The sequence below is a fragment of the Athene cunicularia genome, assembly GCF_003259725.1.
Source record: "Athene cunicularia isolate RWA chromosome Z unlocalized genomic scaffold, athCun1 chrZ_part2, whole genome shotgun sequence".
NCBI classification, from domain to species: domain Eukaryota; kingdom Metazoa; phylum Chordata; class Aves; order Strigiformes; family Strigidae; genus Athene; species Athene cunicularia.
In genome coordinates this window covers 22,068,387-22,091,778 of record NW_020799143.1, presented here as the reverse complement: position 1 = coordinate 22,091,778, position 23,392 = coordinate 22,068,387, and the positions used below count along the sequence as shown (strand labels likewise).

The 23,392-nt window shown below is 35.7% G+C and overlaps 1 protein-coding gene across 1 annotated transcript in view; it reads left to right on the top strand.

Moving 5' to 3' along the window:
* CNTLN (centlein) overlaps nucleotides 1-23,392 on the top strand; it is a 182,562-nt gene that overhangs the window by 106,166 nt on the left and 53,004 nt on the right. The window contains exons 13-18 of the mRNA XM_026866054.1: nucleotides 3,068-3,117; nucleotides 8,518-8,609; nucleotides 11,441-11,952; nucleotides 14,508-14,682; nucleotides 17,703-17,796; nucleotides 18,429-18,652. Coding sequence (XP_026721855.1) covers nucleotides 3,068-3,117; nucleotides 8,518-8,609; nucleotides 11,441-11,952; nucleotides 14,508-14,682; nucleotides 17,703-17,796; nucleotides 18,429-18,652 — 1,147 coding nt within the window. The remainder of the gene's footprint in view (nucleotides 1-3,067; nucleotides 3,118-8,517; nucleotides 8,610-11,440; nucleotides 11,953-14,507; nucleotides 14,683-17,702; nucleotides 17,797-18,428; nucleotides 18,653-23,392) is intronic.

The window sequence follows — 23,392 nt, the reverse complement described above, 5'->3', positions numbered from 1 at the left end:
TGTGATTTTCAGATATTTAAGCTGTGGTAGTAAAATTTTGCTATATAAAGTGAAAAAGAAACCAGTTAGGAAATTTGTAGGTTTGCTTAATGATAACAGTGTAAAATGATACACTAGGTTTACAAGGCCATAAAAGAACAGCTCAGTGAATCTTTGCATCAATCTTCCCTGCTGCAGATGCAAAGAAGATGCCAACAAATCAGGAGTTCTTTGTAGCAGATACATCAAAGGTGTTCGAACTGTTTGAAGTAACTGTACAGTAATTATGAGGTCAAGCAGATAAGTTATTTGTTAATATCTTCACACCTCGAGCAGTGTGAAGAGACTCGAGTATGAAATTATTGAACTGTAACCTCATCATAAACAGCCACTGTGCCAGTGGACTGGCACATTGCCACTGTAACTCCCATTGTGGTGGTTTAGGCCCTGCCGGGACTGGAGACCACGTTGCTGTTGCCCTTCCCCCACCCTCAGCCGGTCAGGCTGGAAGTGAGGCACAAACCCCGGGTTAAAATAAGAAGAAATTTAATACAAAAGAGTGATCAACAACAGTAGCAATGATAACAACAATAAACAGCAATAACAGTAAGCAAGACAAAAGATATACAGAGAAATACTGCAGTGGTTATGGAACAAGCCCGCCATGTGCTCACTGCCACCAAAGCCACCAAGGAAAAAAGTTCCCGCACGCCCCCGGCCCTGATGTCAGCTGGAGATCCCTTCCCCCTCTCTGCTGGGGAAACTTAACCCTATTCTAGCTGAACCACGACACCCATCTACAAAACAGGCTCCAGAGGGAGTTGCAGACCACTGAACCTGAGTGCTTCAGTACTTGGGAAGATGGCAGTCTGTCTTTAGGAAAAAGGGCAGGGGGAGAAGGAAAAAAAAAACAAACAAACCAAACAAAAAGAAGTTTTGTTGGGGGAGTGTCACTGTGGCTCCTGTAAAGGGAAATCCCGCTTCATTAACTTGCTGGAATTGCAAGAGGGTGGCAGTAACTATGAGGTAACAGTAATCTGACCTGTACTTTCCAATTGCCTTTGACAAGGCTTCACATGAAAGGTTATAAAGAAATTCCGTTCCTGTGGGGTTGGAGGAAAGGCCCTTTTAGCAAGAGGGAATGAGTTAAAGTGGAAGAAACAAAGGATAGCGCTTACATGCTGCTTTCAGGATGGAAAATTGTAATCAGACTGCAGAAACTGTTAGGCTTGTGTTTTCTCTTGAGTAGCATCTGCTTTTGCCTCTGCTGGAGAGAGAGCACTGGTGATGGATGGACCCAGTGCTGGTCTAATCCAGTTGGGCATTTCTAACATTAATGTGAGACAGTCATTGACTTGTATGGGTTGGATCTTGTATTACAGATTGTAATTTCTTGTCTAGGCTTACCTGAAATATTTCCAGTTTAGATAAGACATAATTTCAGTTGGAGACTAGATTTCACAGACAAATGTATTTGGAAGCACTCCAGATACTCAGACTACCAACCAATCCCTTTACTTATTTCATGTAAGTTACTTACTTCTTTATGTCTTTCATCACCCTAAAAAAATCTTTATGTAAAAAAAAGTTAAGTCTTTTTAAAAATCTTGCACAATTATCATTGTATGCTTGTCAGTGTGTAGGGAGGCAACATGTGTGTATGTATATGCATAAACTTGTGTACATTCAAATAATGTTTTTAAAGCTGAAAAATAACATGTTCAGAAGGTAGAGGTTCAAGCAGGAAGCATGTAATGTTGAATATGGTCTTTAATTATGTAATCAGAGGATGTTTTTTGAAGGAAATGTTTTACCATTCAATGCAAAAGTGAACATGCTATGAGGAGTTAGGACAGTGTGGAGGTAAAGGCCACTGTAGTTTGTTACATAAATTGATCATGACTGAGGCATGGAGAATGAAAGAACAGCAAAGAAAATCAGCTGAGTAATCCTGAAAGTAGCTGGAGTCTTATATGTCATGCAAAGCAAGTTATATTAAATTTTCAAATTTCTTTTCTGTTGTACTTCATCCATTACAACTGAGTCAGAGATGTGTTCAGCATATAATGTGCTTTAAAATACTACACATACTGAAAGATCTTTTTTTTAAAATTCCTTCCTTAAGTTAGCAGATATTTTGGCTTGATGTTCTTTGTGCCTTATCTTAGAGGAATTTTGTAAAGCATACATTTCCTATGAAGCAGCTAGGTGCTGCTGTTCAAAGTGCAGCAGAAATGACTGCGGAAATTAGCAATCCAACCTTCAGAGTTAGAACAATGTGTATTGTATAGTATATGAGTTTATATTTTAAGCAAAATCTGCATATTAAACGACTGCCCTCTGTTCTATGTGCTGTAGGATCCTAGACTAAAATAGGTGGGGATCCTATTGCTAAAATAGTACACAGCTGTATAATTAAAGTTTGTGTCAGAAAACACAAGTATAAATGAACCATTTAAGGTAATGTCTTTCATTCTAGCATTTCCAGTTTGACTTTGAAACTTTAGCATTGGGATCCTGGCAACTTTATTTGTAATTTTAGTAAAATTAAAAGCAGATATTTTGCTATACAGACCTTAGCTGCTTGATATTACAGAATAAACTATAATATAGTAGTAGATTAGGGCTGGAAATGAGGAGGAGAGATTTCATTAATAAGTTTCTCAAATAGTCGCTGGAAAAAGTGGAATAGTAAGATACATCTTCACACGGTTGGGTGGTGGTTTCCCCTGAGACTGAATACTTACTCAGTTCTTAACAGGATTCAACCTCCTATGAGTCTCTTTTCCATCTCAAGCATTTCCTTATCTAAAAAGGACTAGCTGAAACTTCTTAGTGTATGTTACAATCAACATTATATCTGAATCTCATAAATTCAGATTTATAAATTTTAATCAGCTGTTGTACAAATGACTCCTTAGTATTGAGGTATGCTAAGTGTCACCAAATTAGAACTAATTCCTGGGTATTGACAGCTTTTTCCTCAGTAATATATTGATATGGTTTTGGTTTAATTTTTTAAATGGTTTTATTGTAGCTTCTATGCGGTTGTTCTGTGGTTCTTACTTTTTTATTTCCTCTTTTGTAGACTGAATCTTGAAGAAGAATTGGATCAGATGAAAGTATACCAATCTATAGGTAATTATACCATACAGGAGTTTAACTGTGTTTACCACAAAAAAGGGAAAGTATAGTATTTTATATGTATGTATGAAGTCTATTAGAAATACTAATTTTAAGGTTACTTTCTTTACAAAGTTTAATTTATTTTTCTTGACTGTGTATTTTGTAACCATAAAGCCATACATATTCTTATTTCAAAGTACGTTTATCCTTAAGTTCTCCACATGCTTATTAAATCAATGACAATTCTTTGTATAGATATACACTTACATATCTTTGCAACTTGTGTGTATATACTACATAAAAAATTAGTTATTTTATGTTTAAAATAGCTATGTATACATATATAAATATATATGTGTAAAATCTAAAACATGTTTATGTGTATTAATATATAAGTGTAAAATTTAAAAGATGTTTATATGTTTAAGAAGCTTTCTCCAGAGTCTGAAATGGTTTTTGCAGTACAGTGGTTTTTGAGGTACAGTGATACAGAAAATTCATGCTCACTGAGACTTCTTTTGTAATACTTGTCTCACAAAGTATAAATTTGAACGTAAATCAAAATGGTGGAAGTCTTACAAGAATTGATCATTAATATCTTCTTTTATATCTTTACAATCTTTACAATAGTTGATGGTTCTGTGAAGATAGGTCTGTTCAGTCGGATAGTTAATATATTACCATTGCCTACCCATCACTCTGATTCTTTGTATTTGCTGTTCCTCAATGGTCTGGGGAAGTATTCAAAAGTCCATAGTTACAGTCCAGCTGGGTGTCACAACTGTGGTGAAATCTTTATGCACAGTATTGTGCAAAAGAATGAAGTAGGAGACTTGAAGTACTCTATAAGTTTTTAGCAATAAAATCTTACCATTCTTTATCCCAATTTTCTGCTGGTGGCTGTTTTCTTTTTTTTTGTGATAATGTTGGCCACTTGAATGAAAAAAATAAAGATTTTGTTTTATAGTATCTATAAAACTAAGTGGAAATATCCAGCTGCTGAAGACTGAAAGTTACTGGGGTTTTTTGTGTTACTACTTATGTGTTACTTTCATAGCCCTGGGTAGAGCTGAAAGGAACTAGTGAAGGTTTCAAATACTGCCTTTAAAAATCACTTCTTTGTTTTTGCCAATTTAGTCAGTCTTTGCACAGAGAGAAGTGGAAAGGCAACCAGCAGTGAGAAGGAATTGAGGGCCTGCTGAGCAATAACCATGCATTTCCAAAAAACAGTCAGATTCCTGAAACTGCCAGTTCTTGACATGTTTAGTGCTTTAACAATTAGTCCTTTATTCCTTCTTTTTTCATTATCTTTTCAGAGTAAAACATACCCTTTTTTAAAAGTAGGTGGGTGGATACACAGTTCTAGTTTGGTTATTGGCATCATGATTAATTGTTATATTGAGACTGAGAAAAATTTTTCATCTACTACTGAAGTGTGTTAAGCAAATTTTATTTACCTTTTTGTCCTGGTTCAGCCAGGATAGAGTTTTCCCCAGCAGAGAGAGAGGGGGAAAGGATCTCCAGCCGGGTTATTCATACCATGCTGGCGTCAGGTCCAGGGGCGGAGCCTTTTTACCTTTCACTTCTGGTTTTGGTTTTTGCCATACACGGGGCGGGTTTGCTCCTTGATCATTTAGTGGTATTTCTCTGTATATCTTTTGTCTTGTTCACTGTTATTGCTGTTTATTGTTGTGACCATTGATGCTGTTGTTATTCAGATTGTTCTATCACTCTGTTGTATTAAATTTGTTATTTTAGCCGGGGTCTGTGTTTAACTTCCAGCCCGACCGGCGCGGGTGGGGGAGGGGCAACAGCCACGTGCTCTCTCATCCCGACAAGAATTAAACCTTGCACACTTTTCCAGCATTTGTTGTTATAGCTATCATTTAGATGGACAGGAGATTTTTGGTAAGATTCAGAGTCAAGTCTAAAGATATGTATTAAATTTTGTTAGCACATAAGACTGAGCTGATTCCAGCTGTTTCCAAACTTTAAATAATTAAGTATAAAAAAATAGTTGCTCACCCAGCCTGTAAAAAATAATTTCCTTATTGTTCCCCTTGCAGATCCTAAGGCATTGCAGTGTGGTGGACAGTTTTATCAGTTGATTGACATTTTCTAGAAGATTATACAATAATGACTGAAGCTGAATGTCCATCTTTGAGCATAAATTAGTGTATGTGAGCAGTCCTCGCTCATGCAATAAGAAAGTGTATATATCCTCTGCCCTAAAATGGGTATTAAATGCCTTCCTCTTCCTAAATAAAAGTACGGTCTCAGTTCTGTTATCTGTAATTTGCTGAAAGACCAAACTTGGTATGATATAAATACATTTTATTCACAATCTTAGTAAGTATGATTTATTTTCTAAAAGGAAGCCTGACATGAATTTACTCAGCTTATCAGTGATGCTAGAATTCACTTTCACCTTAGCCAATACCAGTTTCCATCGGGCTTTCTAACATCAAGGAATAAATTCTGCAAAGAAAGTGGCTGAGCTTCTCTGTATTAAAAAAGATAGCCTCTGTCCCTCTTGCTTGATTAGGTATCAGTTATGTTTGTCAGGAGGAAGTACTGGATAGCTTTGTTGCTTTTCCACATAGTTTTTCAATTCCTGCTGGTCAAAGATGAAGGAGGTCAGGGGAAAGGAAACTCTGCTCCTACCATTTCCTATTTCTTTCCTTTGTGATTCAGTTGTGCAAGGTGTTCTTTTGCCATTGCTGATCAAATCCAAATTCACTATTCATGCTATTCACATCATTATTTGTGTATGAATGTAAAGAATGTGTTGGCAGGTACTTGTGCATTTCCTCCAAAAGCAGTAACGTGGGTCCATGTAATCATATTCAGAAAAATAGCAAGTGCCTTATTAAAAGAAGGTAAACTGTTGCCCCCTGTTTTTTCAAGGAGTCAGTTTGAAGGCTTCTTTCATTATGAGATTTCTTCTGAATCTACTGTGTCCCCAGCTCATGTGTGAGAATGGCATTTCCTTCTGGTCTTCGCAGTGTTTTTTTCCACTGGCTCTTTTACAGTCAGCATGTCTTTGGGAGCATGTGTGGCTAGCACTGGAGTCAGTAACACAGTGTCTTTCTGCACCATGGCAGCTTCTGTCTGTCAGAAGATTGTTTCACCTGATGCATACTGGAAGCAAAGATACATTCTTTTGATGGTTCAGGTAGCTACTCTATGAGTGACTAATACACAGCTGGTTTGTTTGGTTTTTTTTTTAAACTGATCGTTTTTCTCTGTGTAATAAGGCTTTCTGCAAATAATAATAGTGAACTGTAGTATCGTAGTTCAAGTACCATTTTGCCAGCGGTGTTGGACTAACTCATCATCAGATTTGGTGACTTAATTAGGAGTTAATTATTACGTTCTAAAGCTGGCAGTTAACTATGCTTCCTCGGTGGGATGTAAGTATACTGCTGTAAGACCACAATAATTTGATGACTGAAGATAGTGGGATCTATGACTTGCGGGCCTACTCCTTGGGGAAGAAATTGGTATTTTTTTATGTAGGAGTATGACGTGTAGAGCATGTGTCTTGCCAAGCAGACTGATAGCATGAATGTTTCTACTATCATAGAAAGACAGACAGACAGTTACAGGCAATCCTTTTTAATTGCCTTCCTAAAAAATTCCTGTGAACAACTACATAACAATTAGAAGGTGGGAGGGGAGAAGAGGGCTGAAAAGGCCATTTATTTTCTGCTCGAAAGGGCTACGCATCAGTGACCTTTGGCTTTTCTTTAATTCATGTTGCTTGTGACTTCTGTGATAATACTGAACATGCATAGTTTTTTCTATTTTGCAGTAGCATTCTTTATTCTTGGCATATTATATGTTTATTTATAGAGTTTTAAATTGTATTTTAATACATCCACATAATAAACATAACACCTTGTGTGCTTTGATCAGTTTCTTTGACTATGGGAAATCATTTTTCTTTTCAGTGGAGTACAGTAAATGCTGATATAAAAGCTACAGCAGACATTCAAATGAGTGAATATTTAGAAAAAGATGAAAAGCATGTTCATATTATCTTTGTGTGTTCCTTAAAGAATGTTGTAAATGTATGCAGTACCACTGTGCTGGGGGACTGTAGTCTGAAATAACATGGGAACTAACATATTAATATCAAGGTAAAGGTACATATTCCCCAGATGCATAGTTTTACCTTTTTCAGCTTTTATTATCTTTAGAATACTGTTCCATTTATTTCATGAATACAGAAGTATTAATTAGCCATGACATGTTCTAAAGACAAAAGAAAGGTCTAATTCACTCTAACAAACTTGTTAGTCACTGTTTATATCAAGAGGATTGTGAATCTACAGAGAGTAACACTGTTTTCTTCTACACTTGCTTTGTTTATAAATCAAAAGTTTTTAAGTGACCTGCAACGTCTGCTTGTAGTTTGAAATGCGACTTCTAAAGCAGACCTCCATTATGTAGAACAAATATTTATCCCTTAAGGTTAATTCTTTAAGTTAATTTGGGGTGAAGAAGGGCAAGACGAGAAATGTGAATATTGTAATGTTTTTTACAGTGTTGGGATTTTTTGTTTGTAAACATAGTATTTCGTACTCTAAGAAAAAGTCTTTCTGAAGTGAGTAATTGCTCTTTTCTGTGAGCAGTGGGCAATTTATGAATGCTAAGCTCTTGGTTCAAATCTAAACAGAATGTATTTAACTTCAGATTTACCATACATATTAGTACTTCTAAACTTTTTCTTAGCATTCTTCTCTATGAATAGATCTAATTTTTAACTTTAAAAAAGTGCATAGCTCTCTGTGAGAGTGATGCTTAGAGTCATGTTCTCTCTCATTAGTTCTATCAATTTCTAATTGTTACGAAATCACAATATTACAATAGAATGATTTTTGTGATTTATCTGGTGAAGTACATGATCTTTCACGTAACAAAAAAAAGGGGTTTAAAGTTTTCATCCATCCTAATTCTGTTACTGTTTGCTTTGTTCACCAGTCACTCTGATCCTCCTGGCAGGAGACAAGACCTAGAGAACAAAACTGGTAGTGACTGTGTAGATAAAAAGGCAATGAATTCTGCTTTTAAGGCATAGAGGGAATAGTCTATAAAAGAATAAAAATCAGAATGAAAGTACAGTGTCTTTAACCTGCAGATCTATTGTACCTTTGAAAAGCTTGTACTCTGAAAAAACATACTGATGCTACAAAGAGTCATAATTATGTCACAGAACACTTTGAAAAGAGGTCACTTTTTAGAAACTGGCCAAAAGGCTTGTCAAGAAAATAGACCACATTATAAATAATTGCAGAAGTAAAGAATGCATTTCCTTAAAATGCCTAGGTATTGTTTTAGTGCAATACTAGGTGTCACACTGTATTTTATTTGTTCTCTGATAGAGACGTATTATTTATATTCTGCTAGAGCCACTTTTTAAACTTAGTGAAGATAATGGGATCAAGAACAGTACACCAAAGAGGAATATGAAAGAAGTTTCACATCAGACATTACAGAAGGTAAGATTCCATCCCCAGCAAACAGATCTAAATTTTAATGTAAGGATCACATCTATATAAAAGTCAGTACTCTTGCATTTAGGCCATTATTTTCCTTTCCTAATACAAAAGTATAGATTTTCAAAACTATGTCAGAAATTAATTCTAGTGAAGTAGCTGTGAATGCATCCTGTGAGATAAACATGGTTAATGTCAGAGAAACTGAAAAGAATGTTGAGAGGTGTAATGTTAAAAACTAACAAATTATCTGACTGGAAGTAACATATGCTTAGCATTTTACCACTTTTAAGTTCAGAAACCTTTGTTTCTTTTGCTGAGTATTTAACTTCACATGATATCAGGTGTTAATCTCTGTAGAGCTCTTGCTACAGAAGAAAACTGATGCACAATAGTGATAAATCCACCTTTTGCTATATTTAAATTTTAGCACAACATTGCATATGCAAATATTTTCTACATATGTGGGTTTATCACTCTTTTCACAAGATAGTACTGCATGCATTTAGTATTCTTTGGCTTAGGAAATATGATGAGTATTTAATCTTTACTGCTCAATATTCTACATGTTCTACCTTATACAGTAACAAGATGTTCTTAACTAGTTGCTATTTGTATTGATATTTGTAATATACACAAGTAGTTTAGTATGTTAACAGGTGTTCACTTAAGAGGGCTCACTTGTATTTTACCATATGTTTTGTCTGCTGCAAAGAAAAGACATCCTTCAAACAGTATCATGCCTTTTGTTTGTCATTTTGCAAAACAATATTTGTTTAATTACTTATAAATCTTTAAAAGCATGCTTAAATTGAAGAAACACAAATCTATAACTTTGAATGTCAATTTGGGTATGTCTATTTATTTTTTATTTGTGAATTAACTTGTAGGAAGTATGGTAATTTACAGCAGATGATGTGATTGCATATACTTGTAACACTTGCCATATGGTCAGGCAATGAAGGCTGTCATCTCGTTATTACTGAATGACAAACATCATGTTAAAATAATAACACACAGAATAGGAAGTGCTCACATTCATTTATCTTAAGGTAGAGTGAGTAATTGAAATAATATGAGTGCTACCATCTGAAATGTCACACAGTTTATGCTTGCTTATCATCTATATTTCAGAACTATAATTTTGTTTGCCAGCTACTACATAATTTTTTTCTCTATGGATATACAAAGTTATGATGGTGCCTTAGGGACAGGTGTAGAATCTATTCATTGTTTGTTTCCTTACAGCTGTCATACATGACTTTAAGTGCTAGTGAGTGCAAAAGGTTGCTTTAAAGAACTGAGGATATAATAGCAGATTCTCAGTTTAGGAAGATAGATGAAGAAAGGTACTGGTCTAACTCCTTATCTCTGGAGAGGAAACTACAAACTGTGATTTTAATCTTAACCCTTGGTTTCACTGAAGCATTTGGAAGAAATGCTTTTATTTCTAATTTCACCCAATAACTTTATGTAGCCATAAAGTAATCTCACCATTGTGGGAATGATATGAATTTCTGTAAAGGAAGGTAACAATGGGTAGGCATGCATATTAAAGGTTTGCTATCAAACTCACAAATTCAATATCAAATTCATAAATGTATATGAAGTTTGAGTGGCTTTTGCCCTTATTTATTCTGTATGTTAAGACCTCTCATTTATCAGAATCAAATCTGTAGTACTCACTTTGTAAATCATTCCATAAGTTTTAAATTAATTTAAATGCATTGGCAAAGTGTCCTGCAAAACCATCCAGCATTTACTGAGAAATACTATGTTTTCACTGTTTTCAATGTGAAAGCAAGTTCTGACTTTTTGTATTGCTACAAAGTGATAGAATTGGCCAGTATTTTGTAAGGTGAGTAGCTGAAGTTGGACACGTACATTCTACTACAACTCCTTGAAAAATAAGCTTTTCTACCCATGTCCAGAAAAGTTGGGAGCACCTGGAACTTTCCCTAGTGAAAGAGTGGGGATGAAGCTTGACAAAACCAACCAACTGTATTTCTCCAAAATAACTAAGTGGTTACTGAGCACAAAACACACTCAGATGTCCTTTGCCAGCTTCTGAGGAAATCTCAAAAATTGCCCCTTATTTATGGAAATCGTGGGGTTTGGTTGTAACTTTAAGCAAATATTCCATAACAGTGTATATTGGTTTATTGTTAATGACCTTGAATAGGTGTAAACCTCAAAGGACTTTGCAAACAAAGCATATGCATCATGTATAGGTAGAATATGCTCCTTCAGACTATATATGAGAAGCTTGTAAAGTGGCTTTATTGGAACAGGATAGATTTTCCCTTTCTGTGAATAGAAAATACATTTCAGCCTTCATATTTAGGTGCTGAGCTTCTGATAACTCTTACTATGATTTGTTTGGGGGTTTTTGGAAAATCAAATTAATATTTAATTGTCTATTTACAAGACTTAAAAGACCTTGTTGATTTAGATAGCTAGTGCAAAATTGCCTGCGTTTCAAAATAGTTTTTCTTCTGAAAATGTTTTTTTAAATTCAATTATTATGTATAACCAAATCAGCAATGAGCTCAAGATGCATCAGGAAGGTTCATTAGCATACTTAAACTTCTGTGTCACTTTGTCTGGAATTTTAACTTCTTTTACCATTTGCCCTTTGTTCAACATCTGTATTATTGCAGCTAAAATGTTTTCATCTGCACTATGTTAGAATTATTTTAAAATTAAGGACCATAGATTGCTATTGACCTTGTGCTTGATGTAATATTGTCATACAATAAATACATTTGAAACTAAAGGGTTTTTTTCTACTGAATAGTCTGAAATATTATAAATGCTAAAATTGCTTTTGTTAGGTACAACAACTAGAAGGAAGATTCAAAGCTGTTGAAGGGGAATTAAAGAAACAGAAAGAAGTAATTAAAGACTTATTGAAGGAGAAAAATTATTTGGAAGAATCTTTAAAAGTGCAAAAGGAAGATGCAGACACAAGAGAAAGAGAGCTACTTAAGAGGATTTGTGAAATTAAAAAAGACAAAGCGGAACTTCAGTTAGTGAATGATGAGCAGGAAAAAGAAGCTGCCTCTTTGAAGAGGCAAGTGGCAGAAGCTAAAAGGTTGAGAAGTGAAAATGAAGATTTGCTGAGTCAAGTACAAGAACTGAAGTGTTTGCTCGATGAAGCCAAAGCAATGGCAACCTCTGGGCAATGTAATTGCAAGATAACAGGCACCAAGGTTAAATTAAAAACAGCCAAGAAAAAGAGCTCTTTGGGACATCATGGAGCTTTTCTCAAACAGTCCATCAAGGTTATGAGTAATGTATTTGAGAACTTCAGTAAGGACGGCTGGGAGGATATGAGTGAAAGCAGGTACGGCTCTCATTAACTTAGCCCTGTAGAGGGGACACTGTGCATATGTAAAGCACTAGCAAATGGAGATTGAATTTCAACTACTGTTGATTTGGTATTCAAAAAAAATACTGTCAGATCCTTTGAAATATCTTGGGAGGTCTTGTTCTGAGCTTATTGACTGAAATTTGCATGCAAAATTAGCCACAACTGCATGAGTATTTGAATAGGTGCCAGGAAACCCAAAAGAAGGCAATGCTTGATTTCTTCCAGTGATGCTATTTTCATGCAGTCATGAGGCTTGAAATTGACAGTTTGGCAGGTTGATTTAATTTGCTGGCCCTTTGCATATTCACCACTGACAGCTAAGGATTCCCAGGCAAGCCTACTAAGTCAGTTTAGTTATCTTGTGACATACCGACCCGGGAGGAGAAACATTTTTTCCCCTTAATTTAGTTAGATAAATTTTGAATGACCCATTTCGGCTTGCTAGCAGATGTCTACAAGCTGTTTAACATCCTTTAAATTAAGAACCATCCACACTAATTATTTCATGTATGTTTTATGCACAGTCATTGTACTAACTTTAATTGAATGATGGTTAAAAATCAGTTCTTTAAAGGTAATTGTTACTGCACAGAGTCCCAGTCATGAGTCACAAGGCCCTCAGAAAATTGCACTGGCAAGCTTCATAAAGGTTTAGAATTTTTGCTTCTTCTGTTTATCCACATGTACTTGAGGAGGCAACAGTAAGCCACTAGGTAAATGGGCATCAAACCTTGTCTTTCAATGTCCTAAGAGACATGCAAAGAAAATTCTCAAGTCTGTATTTATCCAAAATTTAGAGAAAAAATGAAATCTTCATAGGTTTCATGTTGGTCTTATAGGTCATATGGAGCAAATCAATAGTGGCAAATTAAGCCTTTGTGGTGATACTCCCCATGCAAAATAGGGGGCTCCTGAATGCAGTTACCTTGAGAGAGAAAACAAATTAAGAACTATGTAATTTGTAGGTTGCTATCATTAATGTAAAACTTGTTTGGTTTTATGTTTAATTTAATATTGCAGATATGATTTTACATAAAAGGTATGTGTTTTTCTGTTATAATTAGTGAACTCTTTATTTAATTTAGTGTTTTGCTTCTTAAGAACAAAATTGAGCAAACAAATTGTCACTGCAATTTGAGTTTGAAGTGAAGTGGAAAGTAATTGTATGGCTTCAGTTGTGTCTAGCCATAAATGCTGCTTTTGATAATTGTATAATTCCCAGGAGTTAGGGAATTATTCTCATAGAATAGTGAAAATTTTTGGAGTTGATGTTTCAAGGTGTCATTTTCAACAAGTTAGGGAAATAGCTTCATTTAGTTCTCTCTTCTACTTATTAATAAATACTGTTCTTTATCACTAGTAGCTGTCTCTGAGTTTCTAGATTCAAGCCTTCAATTTTCCAAATAGAACATTAACTGAAAGCATTAGGTGAGGGAAATGTGTACGTAGTTAGAAATATCTCTGTGTTACTGCAGCACCTTCAAACTATTACACTGATTTCTGTTCTTACCAGTCAATAAGACATACCAGTGTGTCAGGACAGGTTTTGGAAAGTATAAACATGTTTCTATATGAGCTCTTCTCTTCAATTTGAGCTCTTTTCTCTGGTTAAGTAACCTCCATCTCTAAACCATTGATTTTTATGATGGTGCAACTTAATTTGAACTCAGTTGGGCCTTTTAAAATGTCTTGGTTTAAGAAATAACAGATCAAAATTACTTTCTATCAAGGGATTCCTTCACAAATCCAGTTGCACAAATGATGCTGAATAGCCACTGATGGTATAGAAAATGATATATCCAAGACTTCATGTTTTAAGATAGACTTCACTGAATATCAGAAAACAAATTATAATCTGAGGCAAGGCAGTGAAAAACTGAAAATTAAGAGCATATTGAGTGCAAGTATAAGGAAAAATTTGAAGTAGAATGAAAGTTTCAGGTCCAGTTTCTCTGCATGGCAGGCAATTTCAGTAGAAGGACTACCAAGTTTACCGAATTTAAAAGCACTGCAAAGGGGTGCTTGGCAGACATTTCATGAAGTGTGATTTCTGAGTTTGTCTTGGTCAACATTGCAAATAAAGCTCAGTTGAAACTAAATGTTACTGAGTGAAATACTGTGCATTTGTTTTGTTATCAAATGTGAACGTGAAGGTAAGTAGAAATGTGTTGTATCTTTGTGAGCCATTCACAGCCTAGAAGTACTATTAAGTAGTTTTTCATGTATATCACTTTTGTAGACTGTAACAAAAGCTATCCATTAAGAAGCAAATGAAGTCTCAGACCTCTGTGCATTGTAGATTGAGATTCCATTTGACAGAGTAGAACTTTGTAAGACTGTTTCAGAGATTTCTTCTTTATCATATTTGTAAACATCTGTTGAATAAGTCAATTTAGCACCATTTGAAATTTATATTACTCGATCTTCTTTCTTGCATGCGTTATTTTCTGAGTACTAAAGCATTGGCTGTTTGGAACTTTCAACATTTACCTTTGTTTTGTCTTGTTTTCCTGAATATGCTATTTTAGTGACTCTGAAGTACCAACTTCTGAAAGTTTGGCAACAGTGATTATGAAGACAGTTCAAAACACTGATCCAGTGACAGATAGACGTAAACAACAGGGGATAAAGCAAATACAAGGTAGTCAAAAGCCTTGCAACCATGTTCATTTAGAAGGCAAAAACCAGTGGTATAATAAAAAGGTATGTAATAGTACTTGGTTTTTTCTCCTGTGCAGTGTTTAATAGCTAGTATTATCACTGCTGTTCCCTTAATTAATTTGACGTGTTTTAAACTGAAAAGAAAATATACTTCCAGATATTCAGTGAATAGTTTTACTATCATTTAGAATATTTTTTGAACGATCAGACTGCAAAAGTATTTGGCGGGCCTGTCAGGAGTGCAAAAGATGATTAAAAAAGCTAAAGCTGCTGTAAGTTAGTCCTGCTTTCTCATAGGCTAGACTAAGACTGCTGCAGCCATCCTGTTAAACTCTGTCCATCACAAAAGCCATAAAGAACAGGGTGAACCCATAACAAGGAAGCAGCAACATCCCCTCCTCCCCTCTAGCAAAATGATGTCCTGGCTAATCAAGCATGAACATCTCTCAGTTCATTTAGAATGTGCAGAAAGAGTTGTCTCCATCTTAGAAAGATGCTTTTGATTCTGTCCAGGAGTTTCTATATAGAGAAAAGTGTGCTTTTATGATGCTGCTTAGCCTATTTACATTCATTGTCTGAGTATTTGAACCCCTTGTCACATTGCTAACATCTGTATGCTGTTTTGTCAGAGAGGAGGGCCAGCTGCTCATTTTCAAAGTCTTTAGAGGCTCCGTACAATCTATAACAGACAACTCATTTTTGGACTTTTGAAGAGTGCTTAATATTTATTCCTTCCTGTGTTTACCGAAATAAATCACCTGAGTTCATGGAATTTAAAACACCAGCAGATACTGTTGTTTCTTAGATCAAGAAACAAAATACTGAAACACTGAACAACTTTCTGCTGTTGGAAAACTAGCTTGAAATTCTGTTATGTATGGTGGTATAATAAAGAGTTTGAAAACAGATATATTTTATTAGTCTCCAAAACTTTAAACTAAATACAAATTCTCTGTTATATTTCCATCAAAAGATCTATTTTTCTGGCAGAAGAGCTGAAAAAAAAGATAAATTCTTCTGCAACCATCTGTTGGTATAGAATACACAGTATGAGCAGGTGCATGTTATATGTGAAAATCTGACAGATAACTCTTGTTATCTCCTACTGCTCCTAAGTGAGTATATACAAGGCAGGGAATCCAGGAGGCTTTGCTGTCGCTTGGTAGTGTAGACACAGCCAGCACCTCTACTGTTTTTCTATATTGTATGAACTCTCTTCCTACTGGAAAGGACAAACACAGATATATTTTGATACACATGCGTAACAGACTGGTGCTCTTGGAGCATACACAGGAAGCATCCCAAGAGCCCTAAGCAGGTAAATATGGTTCAGCAGAAGTCCCCTGTTGCAGAGGCTTGTGTATACAGAAGATAGTATTGCAAAAAGGCTTAGTATTGACAATTGGGAACACCAGTTTTAACAGAAATCTTAAATCCTCCTGAGGATTTAAGGACACTCCAGCTGGGTCATGGTATTCTCATACAAAGAGAGGCTAGACAAATCTCCCGACTCATGAGCTATGCCTGGTGTTGGAGATGAGATTATTTATGACACAAGGACTTTCTCAGTTTTGCCCCATGCAGTATAAATGTATAAGACCCCGTGCAGTGTCAGGAGAGTAATTGACACTCTCTTACAGCTCGTACATTTATCAGAGCTGTGGCCTAGAGTGGATGTCTCCATCTATTTTGCCCATCATCTGCTGAGAGCTGTTTTCTGTAGCATATAATCACCATTTCAGGCTAGCATCAGTCATCCAATTCCATGTCTTCAGTGGTTGTAGGATCTTCGCATCATACTGATAAGGTCTGAGTACTGGTTTCCATTGTTGTCTTTATGACATGGAATAAAATAATTAAGAGACTGCTCAAAGGAGACAGACCTACAAGAGCTTGACCTTTGTTTTCTTTGCTTTGGTTTTAGTCTGAAAAGTTGGCACTTAAATTTCTTTTCTTTTTTTTCTAGCATATCCTATTGCCCCACCCTTCAAATAACGCAATGATTTTGTGAATCTAGAATCAATGGCTAAGCTATCTTACAATGTCAGTAATTTATTCAGTGCATTTAGTAAATGATACGTTGCTGTTTACTCTATTCAGTTTGACGAAGAGCTATTTTAATTTTGAATATTTCCAGATACATGGTATCACATAGAAATTGCGAACTTAAGACTTAAAAAACTAGATAAATGTTAGAGAGATCCAGAATAAAAGTGTTTCAGAATACACTAAGCATTTCAGAGACAGGGAAATAGTACTCTGATTTTGGAGTAAGCCGTGTTCTGGCCATTTTCATTTTACATATTGCAAGCAGCATTCTTCTTCAGTCTCTGCTTTTGTCAGTGAACATTTTGACTGGTTCTAGAAATAGAAGATTTTTCAAATCATATATTTAAAAGACATGCAGCTGACTTTTGTTAAACCCTGTGCAAACACAGGGATTGTATTTGCATGTTCACAGAATCATCTAGGTTGGAAAAGACTTTGAAGATCTAGTCCAACCCTTAACCTAACACTGGCTGTTCTCAACTACACCAGATCCCTAAGCACTATGTCAACCCGAACATATATATTCATATATTTCCATGTATATTCATGCATCTTCCAGTTACAGCTCAATATTCTAATCTGATATTCCTCCTTTTGAACTAGTAAGTCTGCTATTCCTTTAAATTTTCACTTAAATATCTTGAAAAATAGGATGTTACAGGCTTTCAAGTAATATACACCATCTTTTTTCCTACAAGTAAATTCGTATCTTATCAAAAAAAAGAAAAAAATGTAGGCATTAACAGACACTTAATTTTTCTCTGGGATTCTTTGGAAAGGGTTATGATTTACCCGTAACAGTTCTTTGTGTTTTTGGCATCTGATAGAAAAGACAGAAATTTGTAATCTTTGATGGCTGATGTTGTAAGACTGGTTTTCAAATTTAAATTGCTTAGAATTGCCTGTATTATTTGAAGTATTTTTTGTGGTTTCAGTTTAAACTGGAAGACTTTGGAGTATTGTGGTTGGTGTGCCATAATGGAGGGTTACTAGCCTGTGCTTCTTTTATTTAGGGCCATTCAAAGAAAAAACACCTAGAAAAGTTACATTCCAAGAGGAGAAAGATCTGCTGTTCTAGAACATCTTATCCATTAATTCTAAGCAAAGGTAGGTATATTATGGGGTTTTTGCCAACTTTATAAGTGAGATTGACAAAGCATTCCTGCCTGGTATTCCAAAACCTCTTCTATATATTACACAAACCCACTTACATGCTGTTACAGGATTTGGTTGTTTAAATTTAAGTATATTTTCAGATTTAGCTCATTATTTTATAGTGAAATTGTATAAAAAGTGACTGTCAAACAGCATCTTTTTGCACAGTTAAAATACACTCTATTTTTACTGAATCTACTGACTGAAATAAGGCTTTTCACTATGTTATGTTCTTGTTTGTCCCTTTTAGCCACCACAGCCAATGAAACAAAATTAACTATATTTTATCTTGGACCTTAAAAAAAAACCTTGTTAACAAGATGCTGAAGCCTTTATTTCCAGTAATACCAATCAGAAACTTGAGCCACATTTAACTTTCAAGTTCTTGTTGAGTTTTCAGTGTTGGCAATTTGGAAAAAAAAACCAACATAGAGCAGTTATAGGTGAATTGAATTAATTTACCAGTTTGCTCACTGAGAAGTACTTTAGGGGATAGAACAGTGTTTTGAAGGGCCAAAGAAAAATCAGAAATTGTCTTAGTTATGATGATCTGTCAGTTTAGTAACATGCCATTTTATGTTTAGTCAACAGAACAAAAAGGAGAAATACCATTGTCCAGAAACCAGGCTACTCTGTTACTCTACTGCAGGAAAGAATTAAGTCACTGCAGCAGCAGATAACTGTTTTACACAATGAAAAGAAGACAGCAGTGTCTTCTCTGAAGGGATTTAAAGAAATGAATGAAAAACTAACAACTCGGCTACATTTGGCTGATCAGAAACTTCAAACTAGTAAAGTGACCATAGAGGTAAATACTTTTCATTATGGTGTCTTACAATGTTGAGTTTAATTCTGTTGTAATTCTTTGGCATTTTCGTAACTTTAATTTTTCTCCCTTAATTTCTTATGATCAAAATTATGAACTGTTATATAGTAACATGCTTTATATGAAATTCTGAATCAGTTACTATGTACAAATGATATTGTGGCCTGATTTACTATTGTATCAACAGAATTCATTAATCCTTCTGAAAAAGAAGTGGTCCTCGTGCTGACATTTTACCTGCTTTCAAATGGGTGAGGGAAGTTTCACTTCTAGCCAGTGTTCTGGGAGCTTTCCTGAGAGTCTGGTCCATCCACATGAATTAACACCCATTCCTCTATGAATAACAAGCACTTTTGGAGAGACCAACTGTCTCTGAATGCCCCAAGAGTGGAGTGCTCAAGGCAGTTGGAGTTTTCTTCCAAAAGGGACTCAGACCAGTTCCATATCTTTTTATCCCATCTGTCTCTGTCAAGGTGGAAAGCTAGAGAAGATTTATGAAAATAGAGACTAGTAAACTGTTTAGTTAACATCCCCAAAAATGCCAGCTTTCTTCTCTACTTCAGTCTTCATTCCTACTTAATCCTTTCCCATACTGTTACTCCTCTCTGGTTTTCCCCATTCTCATTTATATATATGTATTTTGTGTTAATCTATATGCAGCTCCTCAGCTGGAATTCTTTTCTATTCATACTGTAGTGATTGGCCTGCCCTTTATAGAGCTGAATCAACAAACACTTTTGCAGTAATTGTCTCCTGTTGGTCACACACACATCCTGCTTCCAGAATTATAGTGCTACAACAGATGGACTTGCTGGAAGGAGGCAGACATTAAAAAAGAAATCAAATCCCCTCCCCCTCAAACTTCTCTACAGTTCTGTCTTTGCACAGAAGGCAGAAAGCAGTATCAGGAGCAGCACTTTGCACTTTCTTAGGGCTGGGGAACTGCTAATTTCTGAAGAAGGGAAAACTGCATTTCTGTTACTCATTTTGCATAACTATATATGTAATGTAATGTTCAAAAAGAGTTTCCAAGGTCATTGGAACCAATGGAGATCTGCCTATCTCACAAACAGTATCATAATGTAAAGTTTCATGGACAGTATGAACTTCATAGAGAATTATATGTGTAATTTAGGTAAAATATTCTGCTTGCTCAGACATTTTCATGTTTTGCCTTCCTAGAAGACTACACCTTAGGTATCCATAGGAGATAAATTGAGAAATAAAACTTTAAAAGAAAAAAAAAAAAAAAAAAGCGAAATAGCATGATCTTAAAACTAAACCTGTTTTCTTTGACTCAGTTTTTCTGGAAAGTTTGAAAAAAAATAGTCACTGGTCTATTTAAAGGGTGGTGCATTCTAAGCAGAAATAAATAAATGTTGTTGCAGGTACTCAAGGAAAAATCTTTATTAGGCATGCACATTTTTTTCCTTCTCAGCAAACAATTCAAATTCCCTTTCTTACAACTAATTACTCTTCAGGTGCCATACTAGTGCTACCAAGTGGGAAATTTAAAGCAGAGGCTTGGGCTACTTGCCAAATGAAAATTAAGGAGGTAAAGAACCTACACAGTCACTGCAGGATACACATGTTTTAGAGAGAGGACCATGATTCAAACAGATCAAATGGTTGTATAGCACACATTTGTGTGGAGTTTTATGTGGTTTTTTATAAGAAATACTATCTAGAAGTGAAGTTTTAAGATATTTCAAGGGAAACGACATTTTTAAAAAATATTTTTTTTCACTAGAAAGATCAATGTTGTCAATGTTTCTTTCAATACTTCTGTTACTTCAGATTTTAGAATTTTGTTGTACAGATAGAAAGTAAAAAAGAAGCAAATGAACCATGAAAAACAAAAATATTGAGACAATCTCTGGATTTAAGGAGACTCTTAATTCAAGAGTGTAAAAATTACTAATAACCAAAAATAAGCTTCCATATGTAATCATAAAGTTCTAAGTAATCTTATATTAACAGTTAACATAATACTGGGCTAAGGTATGTATAGCATTCTAGCAACTGTAAACATTAACTTCATAGCTTGAATGAGATGCCATGTTGCCTGAATTTCATTAAGAAAATTCAGTCCATTAGCAGGTAAGGGCAGATGTTTGTGCAGTTAGTCCTTTGTTGTTATCCCCAAGTATTCTAGTTCTAGAAAATTGACTCTAGATCTAAGATTTCAATCTTGCAGATGTTAATTTTGCAACAGATTTTGCAGTTCATACAACCTAAGGACTGTCTGATACCTGTTGATTTTCAGAATATCTGTATGTGTATGATTTTGTGTATTTTTCTTGAATATCCACACAGATGTGTATGTATTTATAAATATTTGTCTGTCTGCTTGTAGGATTTCAGAATGCTAGATTCAAGTTCTTTTTCTGTTTGACTTGATAAACTCTTCACAGTAATGTAAATTTCTTGCTTTGTTTTGTTTCTATTTTTACATATTTCTACAAAAATGAGCGTAAAGTGACTGCACATGCAAGAATCAAAGCTTGCATTCTCCAAGAATTCACATCAACACTGAGTCAAGACTGTCTGTACAGAAGTACAGTAGTTAAATTTTGCTATGTGTATAGAAATCACAGCTGGAGCTGATAATTAATGTAGATGTGAAGGGATTTAGTGTTTCCTTATTTTCTTAGAAAAATGTCTGAAAGGAATTGTTGGAAAAATCCAGGAAATTTTTTTTCTAGGGTTTATTCCCTTCTCTACTCATTTCTATCACTAAGTGGCTGCTTATAAGAGTGTATTTACTCCATACAACAGAGTAATTATAATTACATTTATGCAGTAGGTGTCATTCTTGTTGCAAAAGTTCAGACAAAGTATATTGAATAAGAAATTAAAATGATAAGCAGGTTAAGTCATTAGTGCTTATCTTATTCATGTCAAGGCCACTCACACACACACACTGCTCAAAAGTACTTTTGCATCAGTTCTCCAGTGTTTCTCAGGTGATGTTACAGGAAAAACTGCAGTTCTTAATGGAACACCGTAGGCATTTGCAAAGTGCCTGGGTAAGTCTACTTCAGCAGGAGACCCGAATGTCAAACAATGGGAACAAGTCAACCTGTCAAATGCTGAAAGATCCTTTGGAGAGAATAATGTGTAGGTTCAAGTAAGTTTTTCAGATGCATTTCTGCAGATATGTAACAATGTTTTTGCTTAATTGGCAAGAAAATAAGCTTTATTTGTCTTTCTTTCTTCCTTTTTTAGAAGCCTCTGCACATTTTAGCTGTTACTCAGCCTAGGATTTTTTTCTGATAGCATTTTAAAAATTGTATCATAGAAGCATAGAACGATTGGAGTTGGAAGGAACCTCAAAGACCATCTCGCTCCAACCCCCTGCCATGGGCAGGGACACCTTCCACTAGCCCAGGTTGCTCAAAGCCCCATCCAGCCTGGCCTTGAACACTGCCAGGGAGGGGGCAGCCACAGCTTCTCTGGGCAACCTGTGCCAGTGCCTCACTACCCTCACAGAAAAGAATTTCTTCCTTATATCTCATCTAAATCTACCCCCTTTCAGTTTAAAACCATTACCCCTTCTCCTATCGCTACACCACCAGAGAAAGTGTCCCTCCCCATCTTTCCTGTAGCCCCCTTTAAGGACTGGAAGGCTGATGTAAAGTCTCCCCAGAGCCTTCTGTTCTGTGGGCTGAACATCTGCAATTCTCTCTGCCCGTCCTCACAGGGGAGGTGCTCCAGCCCCCGATCATCTTCATGGCCTCCTCTGGACCTGCTCGAGCAGGTCTGTGTCCTTTTTATGTTGGGGCCCCAGAGTTGTTCACAGCACTGCGGGTGGGGTCTCACGAGAGCAGCAGCCCAAGATGCAGTTGGTTTCCTGGGCTGTGAGTGCACATTGCTGGCTTGTAGACAGTTTTCAGTAATACTCCCAAGTCCTTCTCCTCAGGGCTATTCTCAGTCCACTCATTGCCCAGCCTGTATTTGTGCATGGGATTGCCCTGACCCATGTGCAGGACCTTGCAATTGGCCTTGCTGAATTTCATGAGGTTTGCACAGGCCCACCTCTCAAGCCTGTCAAGGTCACTCTTGGATGGCATCCTTTCCTTCCAGGCTGTCGATGGCACCACAGAATTTGAAAGAATTTAAGTCAAGCATAAATGGTAATTTTTACAGATTAACTGTGCAAGAGATTACTGATACATCAGTAGTATATGCAGGAGTACTGACTTTCATATGTAGAAGAAGTAGAGGAAAAAAAATTAAAGCCAGAGCTGTTGTAATGCTCTCATATTTTAATAGATAAAAATAAGAAGAATTTGTTTCTTCTCTGTTCAACAGTGTCCCCTTCTATTCTTGCAGGGCACATTTAAGTCTGGAAAATCTTACTAGTAGTCATCTTAAAAATAAAAATACTAAATATTTGCCACTTTCATCAGACTTAGTACAAAATATCTCTGCAACTGTCTACCTTTGGCACAGAAGGTAATGAAACAATCAAAGAATTCTGTGAAGCTATTTAGGAAAAATCTGTTCCCAAAACTATCAGAAGAAATGAGCTTTCTCCCACCTCTCGTTCTTTAGAAGCATACAAATTATCCTTTCCTAACTGCTTTGAATAGGGGTGTTAATTTGCAGGAACTATAAACTTTTGGACACATTATTTGAAAAGAAGTAAAGACAGTTTCTCAAAAATATTTAAAAATCAAAATGGCAGATTTTCTATTCTACCTTTTCTTAAAATACAGC